Raw genomic sequence first — 26,591 nt, forward strand, 5'->3', positions numbered from 1 at the left:
CACGCCAGCTTCTCAGAGTCCTCTTCCTTGCCTCAGCCTTGTCCCTTGATGTGACTGCCCTGTTCTGCACTGAGCAGCCGATGTGGGTCCCCTCAACACTGTCCCCATGTGTCAGGACTTCTCTTGTTTTAATGAAGCCCTCTTCTAAATTCATGGCTCTTCTTTTCTGGTCAAAAAGTCCCAATACTCAGAATGAGGTTGACTGCTCCTACAGCTCCTGGGGAGGTTCCAGGAGGATATGTGATGGTTAATACTGTTCGTCAGCCTGACAGGATCTAGGACAACCTAGGAGACAAACTTCTAAGTATGTCCACAAGGGAGTTTCTAGATGGGGTTAACCAAGGTGGAAAGACGTCCCCACCCCCTGCTAAACTGTAGGAAGTACCCTATGGACTGGGATTCCAGACTGAATAAAAAAGAGAGAGCTAGCTGTGTGTGGACAAGAACAAGCTGGCTGTGCCTGCCACCCATCATCCCTGTAGGTACAGCGCGACCAGCTGCCTCATGCTCCTGCCACCATCACGGGACTTCACCACAGCGATTAGTGTAAAAACCCTTAGTTGTTTTTGCCATGACAACCAGAAAAGCAATTAATGCCGATCGCCACCACATCAAGGCTTCCTAGGCTACTGAGATAGGACTGGCACATCCAGGGCTGAAGCCTGGTTCTGCTGTTGACCTTGAACTCCCTTCTCACTGTCTTCTTTATGAAATGGAAATATGGAAGCCACTGCCCTACAGAATTGTTAGGATTCACATAGTTGAAGGCAAGAACCAACGCTCGATCAAAAGTGGTCCTCTGAACTCTGCAGGCACACTGTGGCACATGCACACACATGATAAATAAATGTAGTGATAACAGTGCATATGCAGTTAAAGTGCTGTTAGTACCAAGTTCAGAATGATTACTTGAAAGTCAAGAAGTCACTGGGAGGAAATGAACATTTAAAATCTGTTGCTGTGGTTTTGCGAATTTTTTGCTTTCGAATATGCTTTCTAGAGTGTTCACAGCATGTAACATGTAGATGCTACTCCCATGTTATTGGTCTTCCTCACTTGATCAACTCCCGGTCCCAAGCCCTGGGAGTTTTTAGTTTTGGAAATGGATGGGTGCTGAGGGGACTTGACTCAGTTTGGATCAGCAAGGCTGGCAGTTCTGCTCTTGACCCCTAGGAGGCAGCAGAGGGAAGCAAACAAGCACCTTGCGAGGGAAAAATGACTGGAAACCAGCTCAGGAAGAAAGGGCTGTCCTAGAGGCACAGCAAACGTCTTGCACACCAGTGGCCCTGGGTGTCCCGTCTAATGACTAGGGTTAAAAAAACAAAAACAAAAACAAACAAACAAAAACCAGCTAGAAGGACTGAGGAAATGGGGAGCTGAGCCAGCCACCCCAAAGCTTGTTTTAAGAGGTGATGTTTTTAGCTTGAGTGCTTATCTCATCTGAAGACGCAGAGGTCAGCTATGGGAGGCCAGAGGAACCCCAGGTGGTCCTGGACTCTGACCCTTGCTCTGCTCCTTGAGCCTCAGTCCCCCCAGCTGAGACCGGAGTGTGCTAAGGACTTGAGAATTCCATGAAACTGCAAGTGCCTGACACATAGTTGGTGCCGAATCAATGTTTGTCAAGGAGTGGATCCTTCCGCTCCTGCCCCTGATGTCCAAGCCGAGGCCAGTCTGCCGGGTGCTCGGCTTTCTGAGCGCCCTTGCTGCTGCTGTTTGGAGTGTGTGCACTGTGGGCTCCAGACTCTTCTCTAAGCGTGGCTGAGTTCCGAGTTCGAGGTTCCCTCTCCTCACACAGAGCTGGCTTCAATACTTGGCATGAACCAGAATGTGAGCCTCCTGTCACATCTCCCAGAAGTGTCACCTGCATCCACTCACCCTACCTTCTGTCAGAACAGGAAACAGCCACAGGCATGTCATGCTTCTGCTCCAGAGCCGTTGCTGGAGTAAAGCATCCGCCCTGTCCAGGCCCTGAGATAGCAGCTCTCCCAACACCAGCCATATTCTTGGGTGTGCTCCATGCTTCCTTCTGTCAAAGGCTTTGTGCAGATGGTGGATGGAACCACCGAGAAGCCTCAGTTTCCCCATTTGTAAGACAGACAACATGAACCCCTTGAGAGTTGAGACTGATGGTATGGGGAGGCAATGAAGAACAGTACACACTGCCCTCTTTCCCATGCCTATTACAGATGAGAAACTGAGGCAGGCAGGGAGGGAGGGGGTCCAGGAAGTGGTCCAGATGTACAGCCCAGATGTGATGGAGGCAGGATTGCCATCCAGAGTTGTTTGCCTGCAGTGGGAACATCTGTTGCCTTGTCCCAGGTTTACTGTCCCTCGCCAGTGAGGCCCCACATGCCCTCTTGTCTATCCACTCTTCTGACCTACCACTGTCACATCTGGAACAATGGGATTCTTAGCCATCGCCTAGTTTATTACTGTCCTCCTCTGGAACTGAAGCCCTATAAAGGCACAGCCCCAGGATGTCTTTTTATTGTCTTTGCTATTGTGTTTTATGTTTTGAGACGGCGTCTCACTGTGTAGCCCAGAGTGATCTTGAACTAATGACCAACCTGACTTACTCCCCCAGGTACCAGGATGCCAGTCATGTCCCACTAGGCCTAGCTTCCATCCTGTCTTGTTCATGGATACCCTAGTATAGTGCAAGGACTGAGAGAAACTTCCAGAAGAGCCAGAAGGGCTCTCTGTGGGGGTATTAAAGAGCAAACTGAGGGGCTGCTGGTGGAGCACTGGCCTCGAGTATGTGGGCCTGGATTTTATACTGGGCACCACGAACAACACCACAACAAAGCAGGAGTTTCCGCCCATCATGATCTGTCTAATGAGGCCAGTTCCTTTCTCCCTGGAGACTCTACCCTCTGGGAGGGAAGGCTTTAATTGCACAGAGCTCCAGTCTCCTCCCTCCTCTAGAAACCCTGCCCACATGGCATGGCCAGCCTTATGACTTGAACAGGGGATGGAGTGGACTTCGTCTTAGACACTATGAGATTGTCTAAAAACCTCCCCAGTAATTGGCAACTGCCTAATCACTTGCTATAATTAGGAGAGCCTGGAGGCTCAGAGGCTCTGTTCTGAAGGCTCAGGAATCAGGAATCAGGAAGGGCTGACAGCAGCTGAACTCCAAGGAAGAATGGAAATCCAAGTCCCCTGGGAACATGTCCCTTCAAAGCATGTTCATAGTTCCTGAAAAGTACCACTTTCATTATTAACAGAGACCAGTTTTTTCCTGTTAAATTTTGTTTTATGTAAAACTAATGTACAATTCCCAACTGCACAGTCTGTGAGTTTTCAGTCCCCAAAGCCCCCTTGCAACCTCTCCCGGCCACTGTTCCCTTCCCAGGGGTGAGCATATTGATATTGAACATGGTAGATGGGGCTGGCAAGACAGCTCAAATAGTAAAGTGTTTGCACACAAGCATGAGGACCTAAGATCAATCCCTGGCACCCATTTAAAAACCCAGGTGTGTGGCGGTACATACTTATAATCCCAGGGCTCAGGAGGCAGAGTCAGGCAGATCCCTGGGGATGGATTGTCAGCCAGCCTAGCCTAAGCCCCAAGCCTCAGGTCCTAGTGAGAGACCCTGTTTCAAAAACCTGAGGAATGACACTGGAGGTTGATCTTTAGACCCTGATGAACATATGCACACATGAACACCCCCATATGCCACACAAACACAGAGACAATTGTTTGGGTCTTTGTTCTGGATTCTCACATTCAACGGCACCTGTAGCCTGGCAGGTGCCCTGAGTGCTGGGTCCCATAGTTGCTTGGGCCTTTCTGCAGAGGTCTCGCTAATGCTGTCAGGCACATTTGCAGGCCCAGTGTTGGCAGGTAATTTCGTCTTGTATGAGAAGCCGGAGCCTGTATTTTTTTTAATGGCGAGTCTTAGATTCTTGAGTGTGGCCAATGAAGAAACCTTGGCACACTGTGGTGCCAACTTCATCCAAGCCAAACCAAACATGTTTCTGGCCTGATTTGGACTGCAGGCTGCCAGCCTGGGGGATCTGGAGGGCCCCAGGCCCATCGGAAATAGGTCTGAAGATAAACATCATCATTTAGAGTAAGTCACTAACACTGGGGGGTTAGAGAGAGACAACCAATTGCCAGCAGGAGCGGAGGTTGACAGCACCACGAAGGACACACAGAATGAGACAGCAAGGCTGTTGCAGGCAGCGGGAACAGCTTGATGAATGTGCAGTCAGGGACCACAAAGGAGCTTGGTGTTGTCATGGCAGTGGAGATGTGAGCAGAAGCCAGTGGTGTTTGAACCTGTCCTTCAGGGCAAGCCAAGGTGAGATAGTGCTGGTCCCTCAGGCAGCAGGTGCAGAAGTGGGCTGGGGACAGGAGGCTTTCGGCAGGCCTTGGCTATGGCACTAGGCTGAACCCCCCCGCACCAACCCCTGTCTGTGGCCAAGGTCACTGCAGCTATGATTGTTACCTTTTCCTCTTTGAGGAGCAGAGTTTCACTATGTAGCCCAGGCTGCCCTGGTATTCATAATCCTCCTGCCTCAGCCTCTGGGGTGTGCCACCTTGCCTGGCTGCAGCTCTGCCATTATATGGTATGAAAATGTCCATTGTATCCAAGGGGCTTGCTTATGCATGGAGAGGCATTTCAGGAAGATAGACCAGACCTGAGAGGTAACTCCTCCAGCGGGTCTCTACCTCCCCTCCCTCTGGTGGAAGACTCAACAAGCACCAATCAGTTCTAACTTGAGATTTCCCTACGAGCCCCCTGTCAAACATCCTTACATCCTGTGCTCCACCCTGCTGGGATTGAACAAATCATGTTGGGTCTACTTTTCAAACCATCCCGAAAGGAACTGGTTGCAACTTCGTGGTACAGCATTTGCCTAGCAGACATGACCCGGGGTTTCATCCCAAGCGTTACCAAAACCAACCAAACAGAAATAAATCCAGGGCTTCCTTGGCCTTTGATCACTTATGTACCCCCAGCTGACCTCCCTGCCCCCACCTTTGTTCACTTTGCAGCCGGAGTGGTCTTCTCCTGACAGATTTGGTCCAGACCCTCTGCAGGACTCCACATGACTCAGTGAATGACCACACAGACCTCTGTGATCTCTCCCCCTCTCCTGTTCCCTTTCTGATCTTTGTTCAGGCTATGCTCCCTCCCCCCACCCCAGGGCCATACAGACTCCTGCCTTGGCTTCTGCACTGGTCATCCATTCCCCTGCTAGGAACTTCCTTCCCCTGGCAGAGAGCCTGGCGCTTCCTTCACTTCCTTCCAGGCTTTGCTCCAATGCCACCTTCCTATGAGACCTTCCTCCAAGCTCCACCCACAACAACCTCCTCGCCCTGCTCTTCACCCCTGCGCAGTCTGCACTGGTCTTGTTAATGTCACTCATGTCTCTCTTCTTCCCTGAGCTGAGCATACAGAGGCTGCTCAGCCAGCGAGAGGTTGGGTGCCTTAGACAGGACGTCACAACGGTTTGTGCTTCCTCTAGGGGTCACTTGAGAGAGTAGTCCCTGATACTTTTTCCTCTGGGCTCCCCTTGCTTTGAACCCTCCAGGACAGGGTTCCCAGCTTGAAAGGAACATGTCCTGCCACATGAACACTAACTGAATCTCAAGGCCAAAGAAATGTCATATCAGTGTATGTCCCAGGCCAGGATTTAAATGTGGATAGGCTCAGATTCACACTGGATGCCTGTTGAGGGCAGCTGAGTCCTTGTGGCTCTTCATCCACATTAACGAATACTGAAATGCACCATTGCAACCCACAAGTTCTTCCTCTTAAAATACTTGGAAACTCTTTGCTTGGTGCCAGGAAGGGGCTCTGAGAAATGAGTGCCCCGTTCCCCTGGCCAGTCTCATACCAGTTCCTACCAGAGATGTTGCCCACAATGCTTTTAGTCTCTCCTGCCCCCAGGCAGAGTGGCAGCAGCTGGCAGTGAGTGGGGTTCACCCACAGGAGTAAGGCAATTCGTAATCCGTTAACCTTGAATTCTGCAAAGCCTGCCACTCGGCAAGCTGGGGGTGGCTGGAGTCATTCTCGGCTTGGGCAGAATTCAAATTAGCTCCTGCAATCAATGTGCAATTAATGGTTGCACGCCCTGGGCATCTAGGCACTGTGCCCCATGCAGTGGGAAGAGTGAAGGGTGTAGCTTATCATCTTGAAGCAGAGGTGGAGATGGGGGTGCTCATAGATGAGCAATCCTAGTTTGCGAAAGCAATGCTAAAAAGGTCTGAGTTTCACCAACTCCTTGGCCCAGATATTACTAACCATGCCAGCGTTTACTGAGTGCCTACTGTGTGCCAGATGCCCTTCCCACCCTGGCTCTGGAGGACGTTCTTCCCTTTTTATATAGATACATTTTATATATTCCCTTTTTCTTTTAGATACAGAAATTGAGGGTTAGAGAGAGCAAATGTCTTGCTCAAAGTCACACAGCTGATCGAAGTCCTAGACTTACCTGACTTCAAAATCGGGAAGCTTGACCAACCCTGTCCAGCCAGCTTTAAGCATTCAGCATTCACAGAACCTTCAGGGCACCCCTTCCTGGTGACCACAACTTGCCATCCTTTTTGTGGTCTCTTGGGTCATGCTGTTTGTTCTGGATCTCTGGTGTGGATAGCCTGGGTGGGGAAGGCCTGTTTATCACATCCTACCTACACTTGGCCCCTTCTGCAGGTTGCCTGCTGCTCTGCAAGCTTTCTGTCCTCCTGGGTGGTAACAGCGAGCCTGTGGATGGGGATTGGTTTCAGACATCAAAGGTGACCAGGTGACAAGCTTTTCAAAGGCTGTGGCCCTGCATCCCCAGACCCTCCTAAACTCTGGGTGGGTCTTTCAGCCTTTGCAGAGAAGCAAAGGAGCACAGCCTGAATGTCCTGCCTTCCGTGTCCCTGTGGGGACCCACAGGCGCTGCCTTGTCACTCAGCTGGTGGGGCTATGGGTCTGGGTGAGAGGTCTTCCTTCTCCCGCCTTGAGTTTTGCGCCACATTCCCGTGGGCTGCTGTAGGAGCGCCTTGCCTGGGATCTCTCACTTGTCCCTCTCCACTCCTGCGCGGCTCTGTCCCCCGCCCGCGCCCAGCGTGGCGCGCCCCCTCTCTGAGCGCGGGCGGGCGCTGAACAGTGTCGCCGACCGCCTGCAGGTGTCTCCCCACGGAGGGGCGCGCGTCCCTGCGCCGTGGCCGCTGCCAGGCGCCAGCCGCTGCTCGCCGAGGCGCACTCGCGCTCCGGGCTCCGGACGCGCTGGTCCGCTCCACTCCGCAGCCCCGACCGCCCTGCGTCCCCGTCGTCCCGCGTCTCCGCCGGGGGCCATGGGCCCGCGCCGCGAGCGCCATCGCCGACCGCAGGCACCCGAACCCCGGGGCGGCCGCTGACGCGGGCGCCGCTGCCAACTTCGCACGGAGCTGCGGGCGGCGCGGGAGGCATGAAGACGAGCCGCCGCGGCCGAGCGCTCCTGGCCGTGGCCTTGAACCTGCTGGCGCTGCTCTTCGCCACTACCGCCTTCCTCACCACGCACTGGTGCCAGGGCACGCAGCGGGTGCCCAAGCCGGGCTGCGGCCAGGGCGGCGGCGCCAACTGCCCCAACTCGGGTGCCAACGCCACGGTCAACAGCACGGCTGCCCCCGCCGCTGCCGCGGCTAGCCCGGCCGGCGCGCCCTACAGCTGGGAGGCGGGCGACGAGCGCTTCCAGCTGCGCCGCTTCCACACCGGCATCTGGTACTCGTGTGAGGAGCAGCTCGGTGGCCCCGGTGAGTGCTGGCGCGGGGCTCCCCCGGGACGCGCGCCCGCAGGTCCCGGGCCGGGAGGTGGCGCGTTCGGGTCCTCCGCGCGCACCCTGGCTGCGGGTCCCAGGGCGCGCGGTCCCCCCCCCCCCCCCCGGCCTGAAGTAATTTCCCCGAGCGCCCCCTTCCTCGCTCCCATCCGCCCCGTCGCGGCCCTGGAGGTGACAGTGGGGGCCGGGGACCTTTACTGTGAGCGACCCCTCCCACCGCAGATCCACGGAGCCAGGAACCCAGGGGTTCCTCTACTCCTATCTCCAAGCCGCGCTGAACCTCTACGACAGGGCTGGGGAAAAGAGAGTAGGGGGAGCCTGATGGGCACCCCTATTGCCACAGGCCAGGGAGTCCTCGGTATCCTGGAGCTCTCCTGGGAGTGGATGCTGTGCGAGGGAAGGGAGGCAGGCGGGAAAACAGGGAACAGCTCTGGGCACTGGGGCTTAGGAATCCAGGAAGTCTTGGTTCAACACAAGGCTCCTTCAGAACTGGGGAGGGGGCTGGCTGTTCAGAAAGTATACCGAACCCCTTTGTCCCCCACACCCAAGCATCCAGGACTGAAGTGAATACCCCCAATACAGGCAGCAAGGCTCGAGTGCTCAGGGGACCTCTGCCTGTCAGGGGACTGTGCATATGGTGGGTGGTACTGGCCGTGGACTATTCCACAGCTCGTCTGCAGTAAGCTGCTGTTCTGGCAGGACCCCTTTGGAAGCACTGTCTCCGCTTTTGCTTAGTCTTACCTTCATCACACTCAGCATAGCCTGAAATTTCCCGGACCTGTCTTTAGTTACTAGCATATTGTCCCCATTCCCCTTAAGATGTCACTCTTGTTAGGACTTTGCTGTGTCGCGCTTATCTCCCCCCCCCCCCCCCCGCTCCATTTCTGGGTATTGCCAATAAATATTTGCAGTGTGATATGCAAAGTAGAAATGTTGAGTGGGATCTCAGGCTGACGGGGCTGGAGGAGTCCTGTGCTGCCTTCTGGGCCTTGGGGAAGGTGGGGGTGGGCAACTGAACTTTCCTATGACTTTGTCTGAGCATGCTGGCTATTTGCCAAAGACACAAGATATTTTGAACAGGACTTGAGGTTTTAATTTGGCGTGTGATGTTTTTTTTAAAGAAAGAGAAATTAAAAATTAACCTGAAAGCCTCTTAGTTAAAACTTCCTGCTCCCACAAGCCCAGTCCTCCCACACGGCAGCCATGGAGCACCATAGGCGTCTGCACCCTTCAAGGCTCAGGTCTCCGTAGACCTTCACACATGACAGCCCAAAGAATGAGAAGGGAATGGCCATGGATCCTCCTCCAACCTCAAGCAGCTGCTCCTGAGACCTGGGAGGCCCTGCCTTAGGGACAGGCCACCTTGCAATGCTTGGATGGGCCTTGCTCCTGGCAGCCTGAGCCACCCAGTCCCTGCCTCTGTAGTGTATCTGGGCTCTCGGTGGATGGTCTGACGGCTCTCCCGAAGACGGTGGCCCCAAAGCTCTGTAGCTCGTTCCTTGCTCCATGCTCAATGTCCAAGCTTCACTGCTGTGCTTTAAAAATTATGAACAGAAACATATTTAAAGCAATGTTAGTCCCTGTGCATTTTGAGCACTAGGCCCTGCTAAAGTCGTCACCTGTGGAATGTAGTTACATCCTAGCCTCTGGGCCAGGCAGCCACTTGTGGAAGACCCGTTTTTTTCAGATGAAGTTCGGGGGGGGGGGGGGGTTGATGAGGGAGCTTGAATTGTCTTTTTGGTGGCTAGAGATGTGATGGAAAAGGGGAGCTGTGCAGTTGGGGACCTGAGACGGGGACACTTATGGCCAGCCTGGGACCTTCACCCCCCCCAACCTCCGTTAGTCAAAATGCCCCTGGGTGCCCTGCTGGGAAGATAAAAATCAACCACCTCTTTCCCTTGGTTTCTGTTGGTTTCCTCCCAGAAAATCAGAATTGTTTTCCCCTGAGCTTGGCAAATAGTTGCTGGTGAGAAATTTGGGAGGTTGGAGACCATTCAGATGGGTCTCCCCTCTGCTGCCGCTGCACACAGCCCCCAGATCTTGCCTTCATCACTGAGCTCCAAAGGGTGTCAGGAAGTACCTGGCCTCAAAGTTTTGTTGCCATGACAACCTGTCTTTTGGGTTCTGTGATGATTTTATTTTTTTTTTCCTCCAAGAGGGAAAAACATCCCACCAAGGCCCAAGCAAATCCTGCTCTGCTCTCTCTCTCTGATGCTGCAGCCAGGAAAGGCCTGGCTCCCCACCGTGCAGCTGGGTGCACTCTGGTGGGGCTCCAGCTTGGGGATCCACACTGGCTCACTGGATGCTCAGCAGCCCCCCCCCCCCCCCCCCCCCGGCTCCCCAGCACTGCTGCTCTTGTCTCTCTCCTTCTGGGCACCTGTGTGGGGACATCTCCTAAGGCCCTCTTTCCCACAGATGGACACTACAGCCTATCCTGAACAGACAACACAGTCAACAGCCCCTGCACAAAGAGCCCTCTTCTCCTCCCTCCAAGAGAAGGCATGGGCGTCCTTGTGTGCAGTCAGAGGAGAGCAGCTCTGAACAGAGTCTCCAGTCCCTCGCTGCAAATTAGATTTCTTACTGGATCTGATATTTAGAAGAGTTGGGAGGACCGTGGAGGTGGGGCAATGTCCAGGCATGGAACTTATGCTGACTGTTGCTTATGTGATGTGTGGGTCTCTGCCCTGTGTGCATGTGACCCAAGGATAGGAGTATCTCAGGAAACTCAAGGTCATGGCACCAGGGTCCTGCAAGGCTGACTGAGTGGCACTGGGGAGAGGAAAAGGGGTTCACCCTGGGTGGGTAGAAGGTGTGGTCTGAGAGTGATACGGGAGCTTGCAGGCAACCGCAAAGTGGAAGCAGAGACCCTGGACCTGTCGATTTATAGTCCGACTCTAGACTCACTCTGGATGGTGGATGGATGCATCTTCCTCTTGCTGCTGTGTGATTTTGGCCTGAGTCTTTCCTTGCTGCCCTGCAGATGGGGAGGGGAACAGTCTACTCTACCCCAGACACCAGGGTCTAGGGACAGCATGGGGGACTGAAGAGTTCATGTACCAGCCTTGCATCTGCTTCTCTGGCCTGAGCCACTGAACACCATGACCTGAGCTCATGGACATGACCAATCCCTCAGGTCCTTCCCACAGTCCCTGGTGCCCAGGTTCACCAAGGCCCTGGACTACTACACTGCATCTCAGAATGCTGTTCTTGTAGCCCCTGGGTCTACACTTAACTGGAGTGCTTTTCTCCCACATCCACCCAAGACCATTTTCCACGATTTCAGTCTGCTCAGGCACTCCCAACCACCTGACAAAAATGGACCCTACCTTTTTTTTCCTGCATACGCTTTTTTTTTTTCTAGTTCTGACCATCAGCCTTAAGTCCACATTAGTCAGCAGCTCTGGTTCACTCTGTGCCTTGTGAACTCAGGGGTTGATGCCTAGAGTTTTTTTTTTTTTAAAGATTTTTTAAAAATTTTTATTTTAGGTATATGCGTGTTTTGTCTGCATAGATGTCTCTGCACCACATGAGTGCCTGGTGCCTGTGGAGGCCAGAAGAGGGTGTCAGGTCCCCTGGAACTGGAATTACAGATGGTTGTGAGCCACCATGTAGGTGCTGAGAATTGAACCCAGGTCCTTGGTGCTTTTAGCCACTGAGTCATCTCTCCAGCCCCTGAAGTTGATTCTTATGTGTTTTCTGTCACCTCACATGTTGCTTGGGATGGCAGCACACAACAGATGTTCAACAGACTTTGTGTAATGTGTATTAGTCGATGTCACTGGTTCTTGGGATCAGTTCTTTCAGGCCCAAGTTGCTTCTTGCAGGGGTGACCCACACTTTCCAGTACAGGGGCTACCACACACTCCCTGGAGGAGGTATGAGTCAGGACCCTTGTGATGCTCCTTCTGAGAGGTTGCTAGTGCCCAAGAGCGAGTGGGTGTCATGCTAGACAGGCTTTTTTGCTGGGAGTGTGTGAGGAGTAGATTTGGGCTTTGAAAGGCACCGTAGCCCTCAACAAGTGTTACCTCCTTTCATCCCCATAGTAACGGGCTATGGTGACTCCTTCTCCAACTGAGACACTAAGAGGCACAGTGACTTGCCCAAAGCCACCTATCTACAAGTGGCCAAGCTGGGATGTGAACCCAAGCAGAAAGTCCAGTGCATCCCCCCTCCCCCATTGTATGCCTTGAAGCCCCACCTCCCCTTCAGTCAGCCTCCCCAGGCTCCTCCAGCCAGTCTCACTGGGGAGAGCACCACACGGGGAGTCACAAACCCTGGGCTTGAGCCTAGACTCTGCGGCGAGCTTGCTGAGTGGCATTGGAAGTCTCATCCTTTCCTTGTGTCTCTTGCCTTTCCTTTGCTTGGGTATGAAAAGAACATTTGGCCTTGACTTCTGCTGCATGACGCAGGGCCAGAGCACTGTTCTCAAGGCTCCAGGCTTCAGAATCAGTCTTGGTTCTAGTCCCTTCCTCCCCTCTTACCTGCTGTGTGGCCTTAGGTGGGGGTTTGTTTTCTCTGAGCTTTGGTTTCCTCGGCTAGGGCAGGAGGATGGTCCTTGGACTCATGATAGAATCACTGGATTTAGCCAGTGATTTGGGTAAACATCCTTTCTGTGGTCCAACCTGGCATTAGAAGCCATAGGCCAGCAGTAAGGGGCATGTCCAACTTTGGTATCTTGTGGTGTCTTAGCAAGCTGCGAGCATCTGGAAACGGAAGCAGTTCACAGAACCACCGGGTCTTGGGGGGCAGATCTGCATTCACTGGGCCAGGGTCCTACTGGGGTGTCTACAGTTCACCCCATCCACCCTTCTACCGCACTACAGATGAACACGACAGTTTAAGAGCTCAGGCCCCTAACCCTAAAGTCCCACGGAACTTCCCATCATATCTCATGTCAGAACCTCCGGAAGCCTGCCCACTCTTCTGTGGCCAGCTCAGCCTGACCCTGTCCTGGAATACTGACTGAGTCTCTCCTGGGTCTAACTGTACCTGGCTTCTGTCCTGGGAACTATTCAGCCAACAGTCAAAGGGGTTCTGTTAAATCCAAGCTGGGTTGCCTCCAATACCTTCCATCTCACCGGAAGCTTAGCCAGATAATCCAGTGCTTGTGAGGTTCTCGGGGACCCTCCCCAGGACCGTTCTAGCTTCCTTTCTGGACTCTTTGCCTTAACTACACCAGCCTCCTTCCTAGTTCTCCAGCAGACCTAGACACTCCTACCACAGGGCCCTTGCACTCGCTGAACCTAGTGTCTGGGAATGCACCCAGCCACACTTCTTTTCTTGCCGTGGCACCTTGCTTTTCTGGAGCATTCTGTTGAGTCAGTGACCTCCTGTTCATCTCTGTCTCTCTCGATTCCCCACTGCTCTAAAAGCCGTTTGTCTGGGACATTTAGCTTTCATTTCTCTTTTCTCTGACTTCCCCTTCTGCTGGGATGCCACCTCCATGGGGACACAGATTTGGGCTGCTGCCACTCAGCAAGGGCCAGCGGGATCCGCTTGAACGTGTTGGGGACCAAGTATCATCTCAGGCCTCCTGTGTGTGGTGAGAGGCCAGACTGCTTTGTGCTGTTGTCCCATGGACTTACCTTTCCCCTTTCCTCTCTTGATAACTCCATTCCTGAAAAGTCTAGGGGACCCCGAGCAGCCAAAGGGGCTGGTATTGCTGTTTACTAAATTTGAGGGTGCTGTGCCTCAGGCCTCCATGATGCCTATGGGACATGGTGGGGAATCATACCGACTGCTAGGTGACAGGGACAGATGTGAAGGAGGACACCACTGCTGTTCTTAGGGGAGCCCCAGACCTAGGTTCAAGATTTCTCTCCTGCCTGAGTAGTAGCATTGGTGTCCTTGTCTGACCAGCCCCAGACCCCCCTGCAGCCCCCTGCAGCACTCTCTTGATCCAACCCTGCTTCTTCGGTCCCACCTCTGCTCACTGATGACCTGAAGGTCCCAGGTGCCACTAACTTTTCCCAGGCTCAGGGTCTTTGCTTGGGCAAGTCCCTCAGCTGGCATTCCCTCCTCTGTTCACTGCCTTGGAGGTCTCACCCCCAACCTCACCAACCACTGCCTCCTTCAGGCTCTTCTCACTTCACTGAAAGACACTTTCATAGTCTGTGTCGCTTTTTGATTGTTTGTTCATTGACACATTGTCTCTCTGTGTAGCCCTGGCTGGTCTGGAACTTGCTATGTAGACCAGGTTGGCCTCCAATTCAAAGGGATCCTCCTGTCTCTGCTGGGCCAAAGATGTGTGCCATCATGCCCAGCTGCAAGTTGATGTTTTGTATCTCTAGTCACAAAGTGCTCAAGTGAGCACCTGCAGAGTAGAGACCAGACCCCACTGTCCTAAGGTCTGGGGCCCTCTGGATGTCGGGGCGGGGGTCCTGTGGGTAGGAGCTGGCCATCCCTTGGGCAGGTTCTCAGGTCCCAGGATGGGACAGCCTGGGTGGGGTCGCTGGTGGAGGCAGGTTCAGCCCTAAGTAGAGCTTTTCATAAATCCCTCCTGGTTGTCAGGGGAAGCCGGGGTTTTGCTGCTCCTCTGGGAAGCAGGAACAACAGTGAGGACGTTTGTGTCACTTCCTTCCTGTGCTTCTTCACTGCCTTCTGTCTGCCACAGTGGGAGGCCAGGATCTGTCTAGGAACAGTTTGCATAGTCCAGAGATTAATACAGCCCTGCTGCCTTTCCGTTACAGATGGTGTCAAGGTGGTCCAGATGTGGAGGTGGGCTGCTTCCACTGTCCAGGCTTGCCGTTTTGGGGGAACTTGGCTGTGAGTGCAGGGCTCCTGATGGGGGTATACGCTCGTTGGTTTTTTTTTTTTTTTTTTTTTTTTTTTTTTTTTTTTTTGTCAACTTGACATAAGCTAGTGTCAGCTGGAAAGAGGGAACTTCAATCGAAAAAGTGCCTCCATCAGATTGGCCTATAGGCAAGGTGTTGAGCCGTCTATTCCTTCCCCTCGCCCTCCCTCCCCCTTCTCTTTCCCCTCCCTCCCTCTTTCCTCCCCTCCCCTCCCTCCCTCCCTTTCTTCCTTCATTTCTTTCTTTCTTAATGGTTTATATGGGAGAGCCTAGCCCATGTGGGCGGTGTTCCTGGATTGTATAATAAAGCAAACCGAGAAAGCCATAGAGAGCAAGCCAGTAAGAAGTCTTCCTCCATAGCCTCTGCTTCAGCTCCATCTGGAGGTTCCCACCTTGAGTTCCCGCCCTGACTTCCCTTCTGATGGGCTCTAAGCTGTAAGATGGAATAAAGCCTTTCCTCTGCAGGTTGCTTTTGGTCAGGTGTTTATCACAGCAAGAGGAAGCTCACTAGGACAGGGACACGGGATGAGGAATCCCACTGGGCTTCTGGAAGCAAAGTGGAGACAGGTTTTAGGTGGAGTTGGGAGAGAGTGCTGTGGCATCTTGTCCTGTGTTTCAGCTTCCTGGGGTCAGTGTACCATAGAGAAGGAAGGAACACAGTGGGGGTGTGGGGTGCAGGCAGAGTCCGAGAGGGACACAGAGCATGGCTGAGGCAGGGATGAGAAACAAAAGGGGAGGCTATGACTACAGGGAGTCAGAACTGGATGGAAATAGAAATACATAGGAAAGGAGGCACAAAGAGACAGACTCTAGCACGCTCCCCATACACAGGCATACAGGCACACCCCCAGTGTTCACAGCACACTCATGCACACATATGCACAGCACATACACATTCATGCACACATAAATGAATTTGTGCACATATATGTATGCCATACTGACTGGCATTCACTTGCAAACATGTCTATACAGATATACACATGTTCATGCTTGCACATGAGCACACACTCAACCTATTTGTATATGATGTGCACACCCATACCCCTATGCATTCATGAGCATCTGTACACAAATATCTATACACATCATGTTCACACATGTTTTCACACACGTGTATACTCATGCATACATCTACATGCCTCCATTTATGCACACATACTCCCATGTTCTCACATGCCCACCAGCACACATATTACTTACATTCACAGTGCATTCTCATACACCCATGCACCCACACATCCACTTGCATACATGTCCACACCTGAACACATGTGTCTTTACCTGAACACACATGCCTACACATACACAAACATATCTCCATACCTAACACACACATGCACACAGCACACATGTCGACATTTACGCATACACACCCATGGATGCGCAGGTTTCTCTGCAGTGTGCTGACACAGAAACTTTCTGTTTACCCCAGGAGTGGGGGAGCTGGGTTTCATGGCAGTTCTGTTTCTGATCTGTGGAGGGACTTCCACGGCATCGTGGCACTGGGCCCCTTCAGTGAATTAATCCAAAGAGCCAGAAACTCTGTGGCTTTCCAGCCTGCTTTCATTTTCTCTCTGCTGGGGAGGGATCACAGGCATCTGTCCAAATATGAGCCTTTACCTGCTGCCGAGCTCTTCCTGACCTATGAACGCTTCCCAAACTTACCCTTCTTTGTAACAAGACTTTCTCGGGAGGATCTTTTTTTTTGTTTCCCTTGGTATTTACTCCTTCATTCATTCACTCACTCACCCATTCACTCATTCATCCACTCATTCATTAATTCATTCATTCAATCTATCGAGTAGCTACCCTGAGCTAGGTCCTCTGCTGGGTACCAGGAATACTTAGTAAAATTGATGAAGCAAGGCCCTGGAGGAACTTACAGTTCTATGGAGAGACAGGCAGGTCATCGTATCAGGGGAAATCTGTTCGCACAGACTCTGGAAGCACAGAGGCGGCTTTGGATAGACTCTGGGATGCTCCGACGGGTGGAGTTCTGGAGCAGGGAAGCTTAGTTGTTTTTGATCCAGTCTCACTATGTCAGGCTGGCCCTGAGCTCACAGCCCTTTGGTCTAGCCTCCCCAGTGCTGGGACTGCAGCCCTACCTGGGGATAGCCCCAGGAGCATAAACTCGTCTCTCACGGCTAGGCTAGCCTGTCTTCTGCTCTTTGACTCACATTTTACTGAGCTGTGTTTTCTTAGGAAATTATGTTTTCAGCTAGAGTTTCAATTGCATTACATAGATTTTAGAATGGAGAGAAAACACCAGCTTTTCCATGAGCTTCTGTCTTCAGCTCATGTGAGCACGAGCTTTCCTTTTCTCCTGATTTGTCTTGCAAAAAGTGCTGTTTTCTCCCCTTTCTTTGAAGCCTAAGTGTTGGACAGTCTAGGCTCCCACTCTCCCTCCCTGCCTTTCTCTTAACGAATCAGGAGTCTTGGATTTTTCAGTTCCTTTTCTTTACATTTTTTGGTACCTGCTTATTTTCCTCTGGCCATCTTTCCTGAGGCTTGTTTTGTTAATACTTTCAAGCTGAACATTTCGTTTCCATAGTCAAGAATGATGGCTGCATTTTATTGCTTGGAGATTGCCTCTGAGCACCGCTTTGGCCACATCCCATGGGTTCTGAGATGCAGTGTCTTTGAAACAATTCTGTACAACTTCAACAGTTGCAATTTTGTTCCTCAAGTTCTGAAGTTTTAGTTTTGTTACTTCTGTATCCAAGCATAATTTAGAAAAGCGTTTACAAATTTCCCAGGGCTTTTTCTTATTTGCCTACATTTCTGTCATTAATTTTTTTTTTTTTTTTTGGTTTTTTGAGACAGGGTTTCTCTGTGTAGCTTTGTGCCTTTTCCTGGAACTCACTTGGTAGCCCAGGCTGGCCTCGAACTCACAGAGATCCGCCTGGCTCTGCCTCCCGAGTGCTGGGATTAAAGGCGTGCGCCACCACCGCCCGGCTTCTGTCATTAATTTTTTAATGAACTGAGTTATAGAAAAGGTGAGCAGGACAGTTTCCTGCACATCCACTTGCATATATGTGTTGATGGTAAACGTTTTATGTGAAACAGCAGGTGGAGTCCCTAAGTGTATTTAAAGGCAGCTGCATACAGAGTATTGTTTAGAGACTTCAGTGTTTGAGAGAGGTCTCAGCAGTTAAGAGTATGTGCTGCACAATAATGAGCACTGGGCTCCAGCACTCTCCAGACAAGCCAGGTGTGGTTCCACACATGCCTGTGACCTCAGCCTTGAAGAGAACAGAGACAGGCAGTCAAAGAGTCCCCCAAACCACTAGAGCGAGGTCCAGAGAGAGATCCTGCCTCAAAGGAATAAGGTAGAAAGTGACAGAGGACACCTGACATCCTCCTCTGGCTTCTGGGCATGTGTGCATCTGCATATATACATGTGAGATTTTGAACACACACACACACACACACACACATGCACAAACTCATGGACACGCTGCTGTCTGTCTTTGCACACACGCACACACTCACAAACGCACTGCTGTCTGTCTGTCTTTGCTCCTTGGGTCTTCCACCAGCTGGATGAAGCGGGCCACCCTTTCTCTGCAGCAAGGCTCTCAGTTCTGGCTTGCCTCTGGGATGGTTTGCCTTTTATTGAGTCCTAGTCTATGTTATTCATCACGAGGAAATTCATGGCAGTTATATTTTCGTTGTGGAATTGTGGAATTGATCTTTTCTCCAGATAAAATGGCTGTGCTCCCCAGTGGACGCTTTCTCCTCTGACTTCTGTTTTTCATATCGGAGCCTTGCTGTCTTTTGTCACAGCCCTTTGACATTTCACTCCCTGCTTTGCCTCCACCTTCCCATGTCTTCCCATCAGGCTGAGGGAGATACACACTGCATTCTTTTGTACAATCTGAGGGTCTTAACCACTGAACACTGGACTCCATCACACATCCATTTGGTCTCACTTTTAATTAAAAATTTTACTTATTTATTATTGTGTGTATGATGTGTGTGTGTGTGTGTGTGTGTGTGTGTGTGTGTGTGTGTGTGTGTGTGCAGCAAATGTGGCAGTCAGAGGACAACTCTGTGGGCTTGGGTCTCTCCTTTCACCTCTGATATCTTCCTGGGATTGGCCTCAGATCCCCAGGTTTACACAGCAAGACATCTTGTTGGCCCCCTTCCCTATTTTGGTCAAATGCTAGCAGTTCATAATTCTTTAAACCTTTTTTTTTTTTTTTTTTTTTTGAGATGGGGTCTTACTATGTCGCCCTAACTGGCATGGAGCTCACAGTTGCTTCTTACTCCAAGTGCTAGGACACCATTATCAATAACATTTTATTTTCTAATATTTTGTTATATGGGTTCTATTTTTATAGATTCATTTTATTTTTATTCACAAATGTGTACAGGTACCCATGTAGGCCAGCAGAGGGCATCAGATCCCATGGAGCTGGAACTGCAGGCTGTTGTGAACTACTCAAGATGGGTGCTGGGGTCTGAACTTGGGTCCTCTGAGAGAGCAGCAAGTGCTTTTAGCCACTGAGCCATCTCTGCAGCCTGTATGGGTTCCGTTTTGTTTTCTTTGTTAATGACTTAAAAACGTACCGATGCTCACGGTTTTGACAATGATTATAGTGTGATTCTGTGCCCGTGTGTGTGGCTATTGCCAGTTTCAAGTCCTCTTAGGAAGCCTTCCTTTAGTTACACCTGTATATTGGTGGGCTTCCATGCATGGCATGATGGGACATGTTGGCCACCAGCTGTGTGCCAGGCCCATGCTGGATGCTGGCGACACTGTGAAGGGAGATGGCCTGTGGGTCAGCCTTTCATGGTTGTGGCAAAATGTCTGATACAAACAACTTAAGAGGAGCGAGGATTTATCTTGACTCATAGTCTCAGGGCTCCATTGTGAGCAAGTGTAGAAGGGAGATGTGGAGGGCAGATGTTCTGCAGAGGGGAGATGTGGAGCACAGATGAGCTATAGAAGGTCTTTTGCCCTCCTGCTTGGCCTCACCCAGCTCTTGCTCATCATGTGCCTCTGTAGGCGGCTTCAACTGTAGACACATGTGGCTGTCTCCCCTACGTCTGCTTGACATCATTCCATGTTTTCTGGCACTTTAGGATCAATGAACTGACTCGGGGGCCCATCAGCCTGTGCTTCATTCCTTGGCAGAAATTAGCTGTTTGCTTTCCCTGAATTCTTGTATGGTTCCCTCATAAATATGTATATATGTATGTATATATATTATTTTTTGAGATAAGGTGTCTTGTAGTCCAGGCTAACACAGAACTCTCTATGTAGTGAAAGATGACCTTGAACTCCTGATCGGTCTGCTTCTACCTTCTGAGTGGTGCGATCACAGGTGTGTGCCGCCACACCCAGTTTATGTGGTACTGTGTATGTTAGGCAGGCTCTCAACCAACTGAATTACATCCTCAGTCCCCAAATGGTGTGTGTGTGTGTGTGTGTGTGTGTGTGTGTGTGTGTGTGTGTGTGTCCAGAGTTTCAAGTATGGAATGGAACCCAGGATCTCTTTATGAACGACAAGTACTCTTACTGCTGATCCATCTCTCCAGGCCCAAATGGTTTAAAAAAAACTATCCTAGTGATTATAGATCAGCTCAGAAAGGGTTGACTGTGATGATGGCGGTGATGACTTAATAGACTCTGCTTTTTCGAGCAGCTTTTGGTTTACAGCAAGCTGAGTGGAAGGCTTAGAGACCTCCTGATTGACACATGCTCAGCTCGCCTACTGCCTGCAAAGGGTTCATTCGGCACAGTGGCTGGCCCCACCTGGCCAACACCCAGGCCACAGTTAATGTTGGGTTATGCTGGGTGCTGTCGCCTGTGGCCTTCGATGACTGTGGAGAACTACCATGACAGACAGCATTCTATGCCCTGGCTGTTCCTTCTCAGGTCATTGCTTGGTTTGTTCCTCCATCTCCCCTCCAACCCTGGCAACCAGTGATCTTTTCACTGTCACCATGGTTTCCTATCTTCCAGCAAGTCACAGAGTTGACACAGTCTGGAGCCTTTTCAGATTAGCTTTTATCGTTAAGCAATATACACACAAGTCCCTGCCCACATTTCCCCGCCTCTCTCCATCCCTTCCTCTCTTTCTTCCTTCTTTCATTCCTTCCTCCCTTAACCCCTCCCCCTCCATCCCTTCTTCCTCCCCTTTCTATAGTGGGGGGTGGAACCCAGGCCATCACATATACCAAGCCACAATCCCAACCTTTCCACATATTTTTTTTTATTATATAGCTTATTTATTTACTGCTAAATAATATCCCACTGTCTGGACACGTCACAGTTTGTTCCACCTGTGGAAAGATATCTTGGTCATTTCCAAGGTCAGGTAGTAACTATTAACACTTCTGTTGGAAACATCTGCTCAGGCAGACATTATGTCACCACCTTAAGTTAACACCAATAACGTGGATTTGGGGATTCTGAGAAAAGTGTGTAGGAAACCATCAGACTATCTTTCCTTTTCATTAGCTGCCACTGGCGACTTGAACTTCCTGTTGCTCGAATCCTTCCAGCTTCTGCTGCTGTGGACACTCTGGGTTTTATGCTTTACACTGTCCCATTTCCCATCATGCTCTTCCAGAACACACTCACTGACGGGCCTGATTGCTGGTCCCTGTCTTCCAATCTGTCATTTTGTCTCTAAAAGTTTTAATGAGGTTTATTCTGGCCTCCTTGTTCTGCGTTCCAGACAGTTTAGTCCATTCTTCAGCCTCTGGCCCTGGGCCTCAAACGCTTCCCACTTCTCTTTCCTCCTCCCCCTCCCCTTCTCCCACCTCCTTTTATTGAGATGGGTCTCACCATGTAGTCCCTGATGGCCTGGGACCTTCTGTATAGATAGATCAGGCTGGTCTCCGACTCAGAGATCCTTTTGCTCCTGCCTCCCTAGTGCTGGGATCCCAGACGTGTGCCACCTTTCCCGCTTCTTTGCTCTGTGCTCAGGCTGTGTCCCTGTCACACCAGCGGTGAGGCCTCCCGGAAGACTGAGGACCTTGCTTCCTCTGTGCTGTGTTCCGATTTCACTTCTTTTTGGTTTTCTAAAGGTGGGTACGGTGATGTCTCTACCGATGCCAGAGAAGGTTCTAGGCTCTAGTTCCAGCTCCGGCTCAGAGAACACATACCAAAGGAAGGGAAACCCTTGTCTGGTAGTTGGAGAATGGCGCACACCTGTAATCCCAGCGCTCAGGAGGCAGAGGCAGGGGGATTTCTGAGTTTGAGGCCAGCCTGGTCTACATGGTGAGACCCTGTCTCAAAAACCAAATGAAAGGGAGAAAGAAAGGAAGGAGTGGAGGGAGGGAGGAAGGAAGGAGTGGAGGGAGGGAGGGATGGATGAAAGAAGGAAGAGGGAAAAAACTAGTTCTGAGGGTGTCGCTCAGTGGTAGAGTGCTTACCTAGCAAGGCCCTGGCTTCTAAGGCCAATAAACAAACAAACAAACAAACAAATAATAATAAAATAAATATGTGCTGTGAATCCTGATTGGTCTTAATTAAAAACCTGGAGCCAGATATCGGGGTACATGCTGAAAGATCAGAGAGACAAAGGAACAAGCCACAGCCACCTCTCACCTCCCCAACTCCTCAGCTGAAAAGACCGGGCTCCTGTCTCCTCCTGCCTTGTATTTCTCTGCCCAGCCATATTGCTTCCTGTCTCCACCTCCCAAGTGCTGGGATTAAACTGTCTGGCTCTGTTTCGCTTTTAGACTGGATCCACCTTGTGTAGCCCAGGCTGGCCTCGAACTCACAGAGATCCGCCTGCCTCTGCCTCCCGAGTGCAGGCACTGAAGGCGCGCGCCGCCGCCGCCGCCGCCCGCCGCCGCCCGGCCTGTACGGCTAACTAGTGGCTGGCTTCGTCCTCTGATCTTGAGGCAAGCTTTATTTTTGTTAGAGCACACGCACAATATCACCGCGTAACTATAAATAAATAAGTTCATTAATCCGTCTCTGCCCCTGGGTTCTGCCTAGCGGTGGCCCTGACTCATCCCACTTGTCCTCTGGGGGTGAGCTAAGTCTCCAAGCTCCGTGCCGCTAACACTCGGCACTGTTGGAGAGGTTGTCCACAGGGCTGAGCCTGCCCTTCGCTCCTCTGAGCGTGTCTTTCTGCCCTTTGTGTGTTTCTAGCTCTTTCCGGCCCATCCCCTCCGCAATTGGCTCCCGTTTCGCCTCCCTGGCAGCTCTCCTGGGCTAAATCTGTTCGTATCTCCCAAGCCCCGGAGGCTTCTCCAGATTTATATTTTTGTAGGGATCTGAACACATGCTTTCAGGAATGACTTTGCGCTTCTCACAGCGAGTGCGCGGCAGAGGCCCGCCTTCACGCCCCACCTGAGTGTGCCAGGCTGCTGTTTAGCATGCCTGTTTGCCTCCTTCCTCCTGGCTTTTTGTTCTATTTTGCTTTTTGAGACAAGGTCTTACTATGTAGGCTGGTCTTGAATTCCGAGTCCCCTGCCTCCTAAGCACTGAGGTCACTGGCATGCAGCCCTCCCCTGGCTTCCTTATTTCTTATCCTTGGATATGAAAGGGTGTCTTTTGGCCTTCTCTTGATTTACGGATGGGGGATGGGCTCCTCTGGTGGGGTTTTCCTCTCCTTTCCCCTCCCCATTCCCTTCACTTCTTCCTTCTAAGTCTTACTCAAGGACTAATTTCTGTTAGCATTCTGCTTTCTCGGGGTTTGTTTCCCTTCTGTGCCTGCTAGCTGCAGGTAAGCTCTCTCCATCTCACCTCCTGGGGGTTGAGGGTGGGAGAAGGGATTGCCTCCCGGCTCCTGGAGGCAGTCTGTAGTCCTGTCTCAACAGAAATGCATGGTGTGGAACTCTAATTCCCAGCATGTATCAGTTCTCTACAGCTGTGGTTTTACTTTGTCCTTCAGGGTACCAGTACAGCAGCCTCCAAATACCATGACTCTCAGCCACGGGCATCCTGGATGCTGAGTGGATGGGTCACGGGGATGAACATTGGTCTTGAACTTGCTTCCCTTCCTATAGAGGGTGAGTGTTGCCTGGGTGGACCCAGCAGTGTGGAGGTGTGGGTGCAACGGAGGTGGAGTGTGTAGACGAGTGTGGGGCCACAGGGCAGTGCATTCCTTGGTCCTTCCTGGTTACCTCCAATGACAAGTGGATTTCTGGAAATCTCTTTGTTGTCTAGAAGAGACCGTTGACCACAGGCCAGTTTCCCAGCAGCATGCAACCCCGAAGTGCCTTCTGAGTCTCTGCGCATCGGATATAAGAGGTGGACAGACAGGGCCCCAGGCTTGTCTGGGAAGCTCCATCCTCTGCTGGGGGTAGATTTTAGTAAAGAGAAAGCACAGGGGACTTACACAGGACTCAGAAACAAGAGGAGGTTGGAACTGCAGCCTGTCTCCGCTCACTTTCTGCTCTCTCACCTCCTGTCCATAATCAGCTGCGTGAGCACTGGGATCCAGGCAGACTCTCATCCCGCCCCCCCCAGCACCTTTGTCCCACAGGCACTGCAGATGAATGGCAGGAGGCAGGGGGCTCTGTCCTGTGAGGAAATTTGTGTGACCTTGAGTAAACCATTCTTCCAAATGATGCCTCATTTTACCCATCAATAAAACAAGCTAAAAATCCAAATGCTATGGGGGTTGTCCCGAGGTCCCTGTCTAGATTGTGGCTGGCAGTCTGCCCCTAGGACACACAGGGCATGTTTACTGCTATGAAGTCCTTACAGAACACTTGGAAGGCAGAGAGTGTGCCAGGATGTGACACTGAGTGGGAAGATGTGGGGCTGCTCTATCTGAGTTGCTTCTGAGAGATGCCTAGGTCGGTCAGCTTGCCTCAACTGTTGGCTGCAGAACCACCTGCAAGTCTTGATGCATATCCAAGCAGCTGGAGCCCAGCAGCAAGGCTCTTGTTTCCTGGGGATTCCGCTCCATAGCTGGAAGGTGTCCATGCCTGACACTGTAGTCACGACACTTCCGAGTACTGCTGTATGTGCAGCACCAGGCTTTCCTTCTCTCTTTTTTTGTACAACAGATGCAGCGGTGAACAAGCCAAGGTGTCTGCTCTTAGGAATCTCCTGCTTTTCCTTGGAGGCAGAGCTGAGAAAGGGAGAGCCTTAGTCACTCTTCTATCGCTGTGAAAAGATGGCATGACAAAGGCAGCTGACAAAAGAAAGCATTTAGCTTGGGGACTTGCTTATAGTTTCAGAGGGTCAGTCCATGACCATCATGGTGGGAGTATGGCTGCAGACAGGCAGGCATGGCGCTGGAGCAGTAGCTGAGAACTTACATCTTAATCCACAAGCTGGAAGAAGAAGAAAAGACTAGGCCTGGCGTGATCTTTTGAAACCTCAAAGTCTGCCCCCAGTGACATACCTTTTCCAACAAGGCCACACCTTCTAATCCTTCCCAAACAGTTCCACCCACCAGGGACCAAGTGTTCTAACATGAGCTTACAATGAGCAAGCAACTAGGATGTCTCTGGAAGCCCAGAAACACAAGAAAGAAATGTAAGTGTCTAGGTGTAACACATGGTTGCAGTCCCAGCACTTGGGAGGCTGAGGCAGGAGGGTCACCAGTTTGAGGCCAGTCTGGGCTGCATAGTGAGTGAGACCTTGTCTCAAAAATGTAGATAAACTCCAGAGTAGGGGCAACAGGTTGCAGTTTCTGAGGAGCCACCTTCTCTGGGGCGATGGCATTTTTCTCTGGATCCAAAATGCTCAAACAGAGCTTCCCAGCAGAGAGTTTGTAGAGGGGACAAGAGGAGGGAACAGCAGTGCAAAGGCCCTGGGGTGAGAGCAGGGAGCTGAAGGCAGACATGTGGGGATTGCAGTGGTCCAGGCAAGAGAGGTTGGCGCCCAGAGTCATGGAGATGGGTGTGAGGGGGGCAGCAGAGTAGAAACTGTTCTTCATGAAGACCCAAGAGGCCTCGATGAGCTGATGAAGGAAGCGCAGGAGCTGGGACCCTCAGGTGTCTGAGGATGAGAATGGGGAAGGAGACGTACAAGGAGAAAAAGCAGGTGTTTTAATTTTGGACACATAAATGTATAGACATCTATGTTGACTTCTGGACTAATGAGAACCAAAGACAAAGCTCTGAGTGCCTGTGTAGTCACATGCGTGTTCATGCTCATGTGTGTTCATACACACATGCACATGTTCATGAGCACAGTCAGTGTCTGTGTGTCCATGGTGCATACATGTTCATGTGTGTATGTACATGTACACACATGTCTGTGTGTGCACACATATGTTCATGTGGGGGATATTTTGTATGTACAGGAATATGTTCATGTGTATGTTTATGTATGTATTCATTTGAGTTCATGTGCATATGCGCATGCTCACATGTGATGGGTGTATCCATAAGTGCATGCATGCATTTGTGTGTTCATATGTGTGTGTGCACCTGTATGTGCATGGGGGTTCTCCTAGGACTTCTCACCTGCTGTCGTGAGCTGCCTTAGCCTTTGTTGCAGAGCTATCCTGTGTTTTGCGGGGTTTCTAGAGCACCGTGTCCTCTACCAACTAGATATCTATAGCTCCCACTCACAGCTGTGACAACCAAAAACATCTGCAGACATCACTGAGTGTCTTTTAAAATTTATTTCTGGTTGGACTTACATGGAGTCTTCACAGAGACACTACTGTCCTAGGAAAGGATGACCGGTGTCCTGTGTCCTTGCTCTGTCACCCTCCTGATCATTGTTTTTTCCTACACGCCCCAGAGACTGCCTCAGAACCCTTCTTAACAACTGATTGCACAGCAGCTAGGTTTGGCCATTAGGCAAAATCCATCTATTCTCCCATTTACAGGGTTAGAAAAAGAAAGAGAATCCAGAATGTTCTTTTTTTGGTCCACAAGCTGATTTACAGTCGAGTCCTCACAGCAATCTTTAACCATTTGTGTCCCAGTGTCCTCAATGTAAACACACACCCCCAAGTGCTTTCCATGGCCGGGGCAGAGCCTTAAGTGAGAGGATCTATGGGGGGAACCCCATAACTCAGTTTGAGGCAGATCACTAAAGCAGGGTTGTCAGCCAGTGGCACTGCCAACGTGAGCTGGTAAACAATTAAAAAAACAGTTGGTG

The 26,591-nt window shown here is 51.2% G+C and overlaps 1 protein-coding gene across 4 annotated transcripts in view; it reads left to right on the forward strand.

The window, feature by feature from the left end:
• The first annotated feature begins 6,346 nt into the window (after nucleotides 1-6,346).
• Nucleotides 6,347-26,591, forward strand: part of Gsg1l (GSG1 like) — a 197,316-nt gene continuing 177,071 nt past the window's right edge. The window contains exon 1 of one of the 4 annotated variants that reach the window (XM_052763275.1): nucleotides 6,347-7,732. In XM_052763275.1, the coding sequence (XP_052619235.1) occupies nucleotides 7,408-7,732 (325 nt within the window). In that variant the 5' untranslated portion in view covers nucleotides 6,347-7,407. Of the gene's footprint in view, nucleotides 7,733-23,430; nucleotides 23,531-26,591 lie in introns of those variants that run through there. The other 3 variants (XM_052763274.1, XM_052763273.1, XM_052763276.1) reach the window with 3 other exon arrangements.

This window comes from Peromyscus californicus, unplaced genomic scaffold (assembly GCF_007827085.1).
Source record: "Peromyscus californicus insignis strain IS unplaced genomic scaffold, ASM782708v3 Scaffold_4__1_contigs__length_199733344, whole genome shotgun sequence".
Lineage (NCBI taxonomy): Eukaryota > Metazoa > Chordata > Mammalia > Rodentia > Cricetidae > Peromyscus > Peromyscus californicus.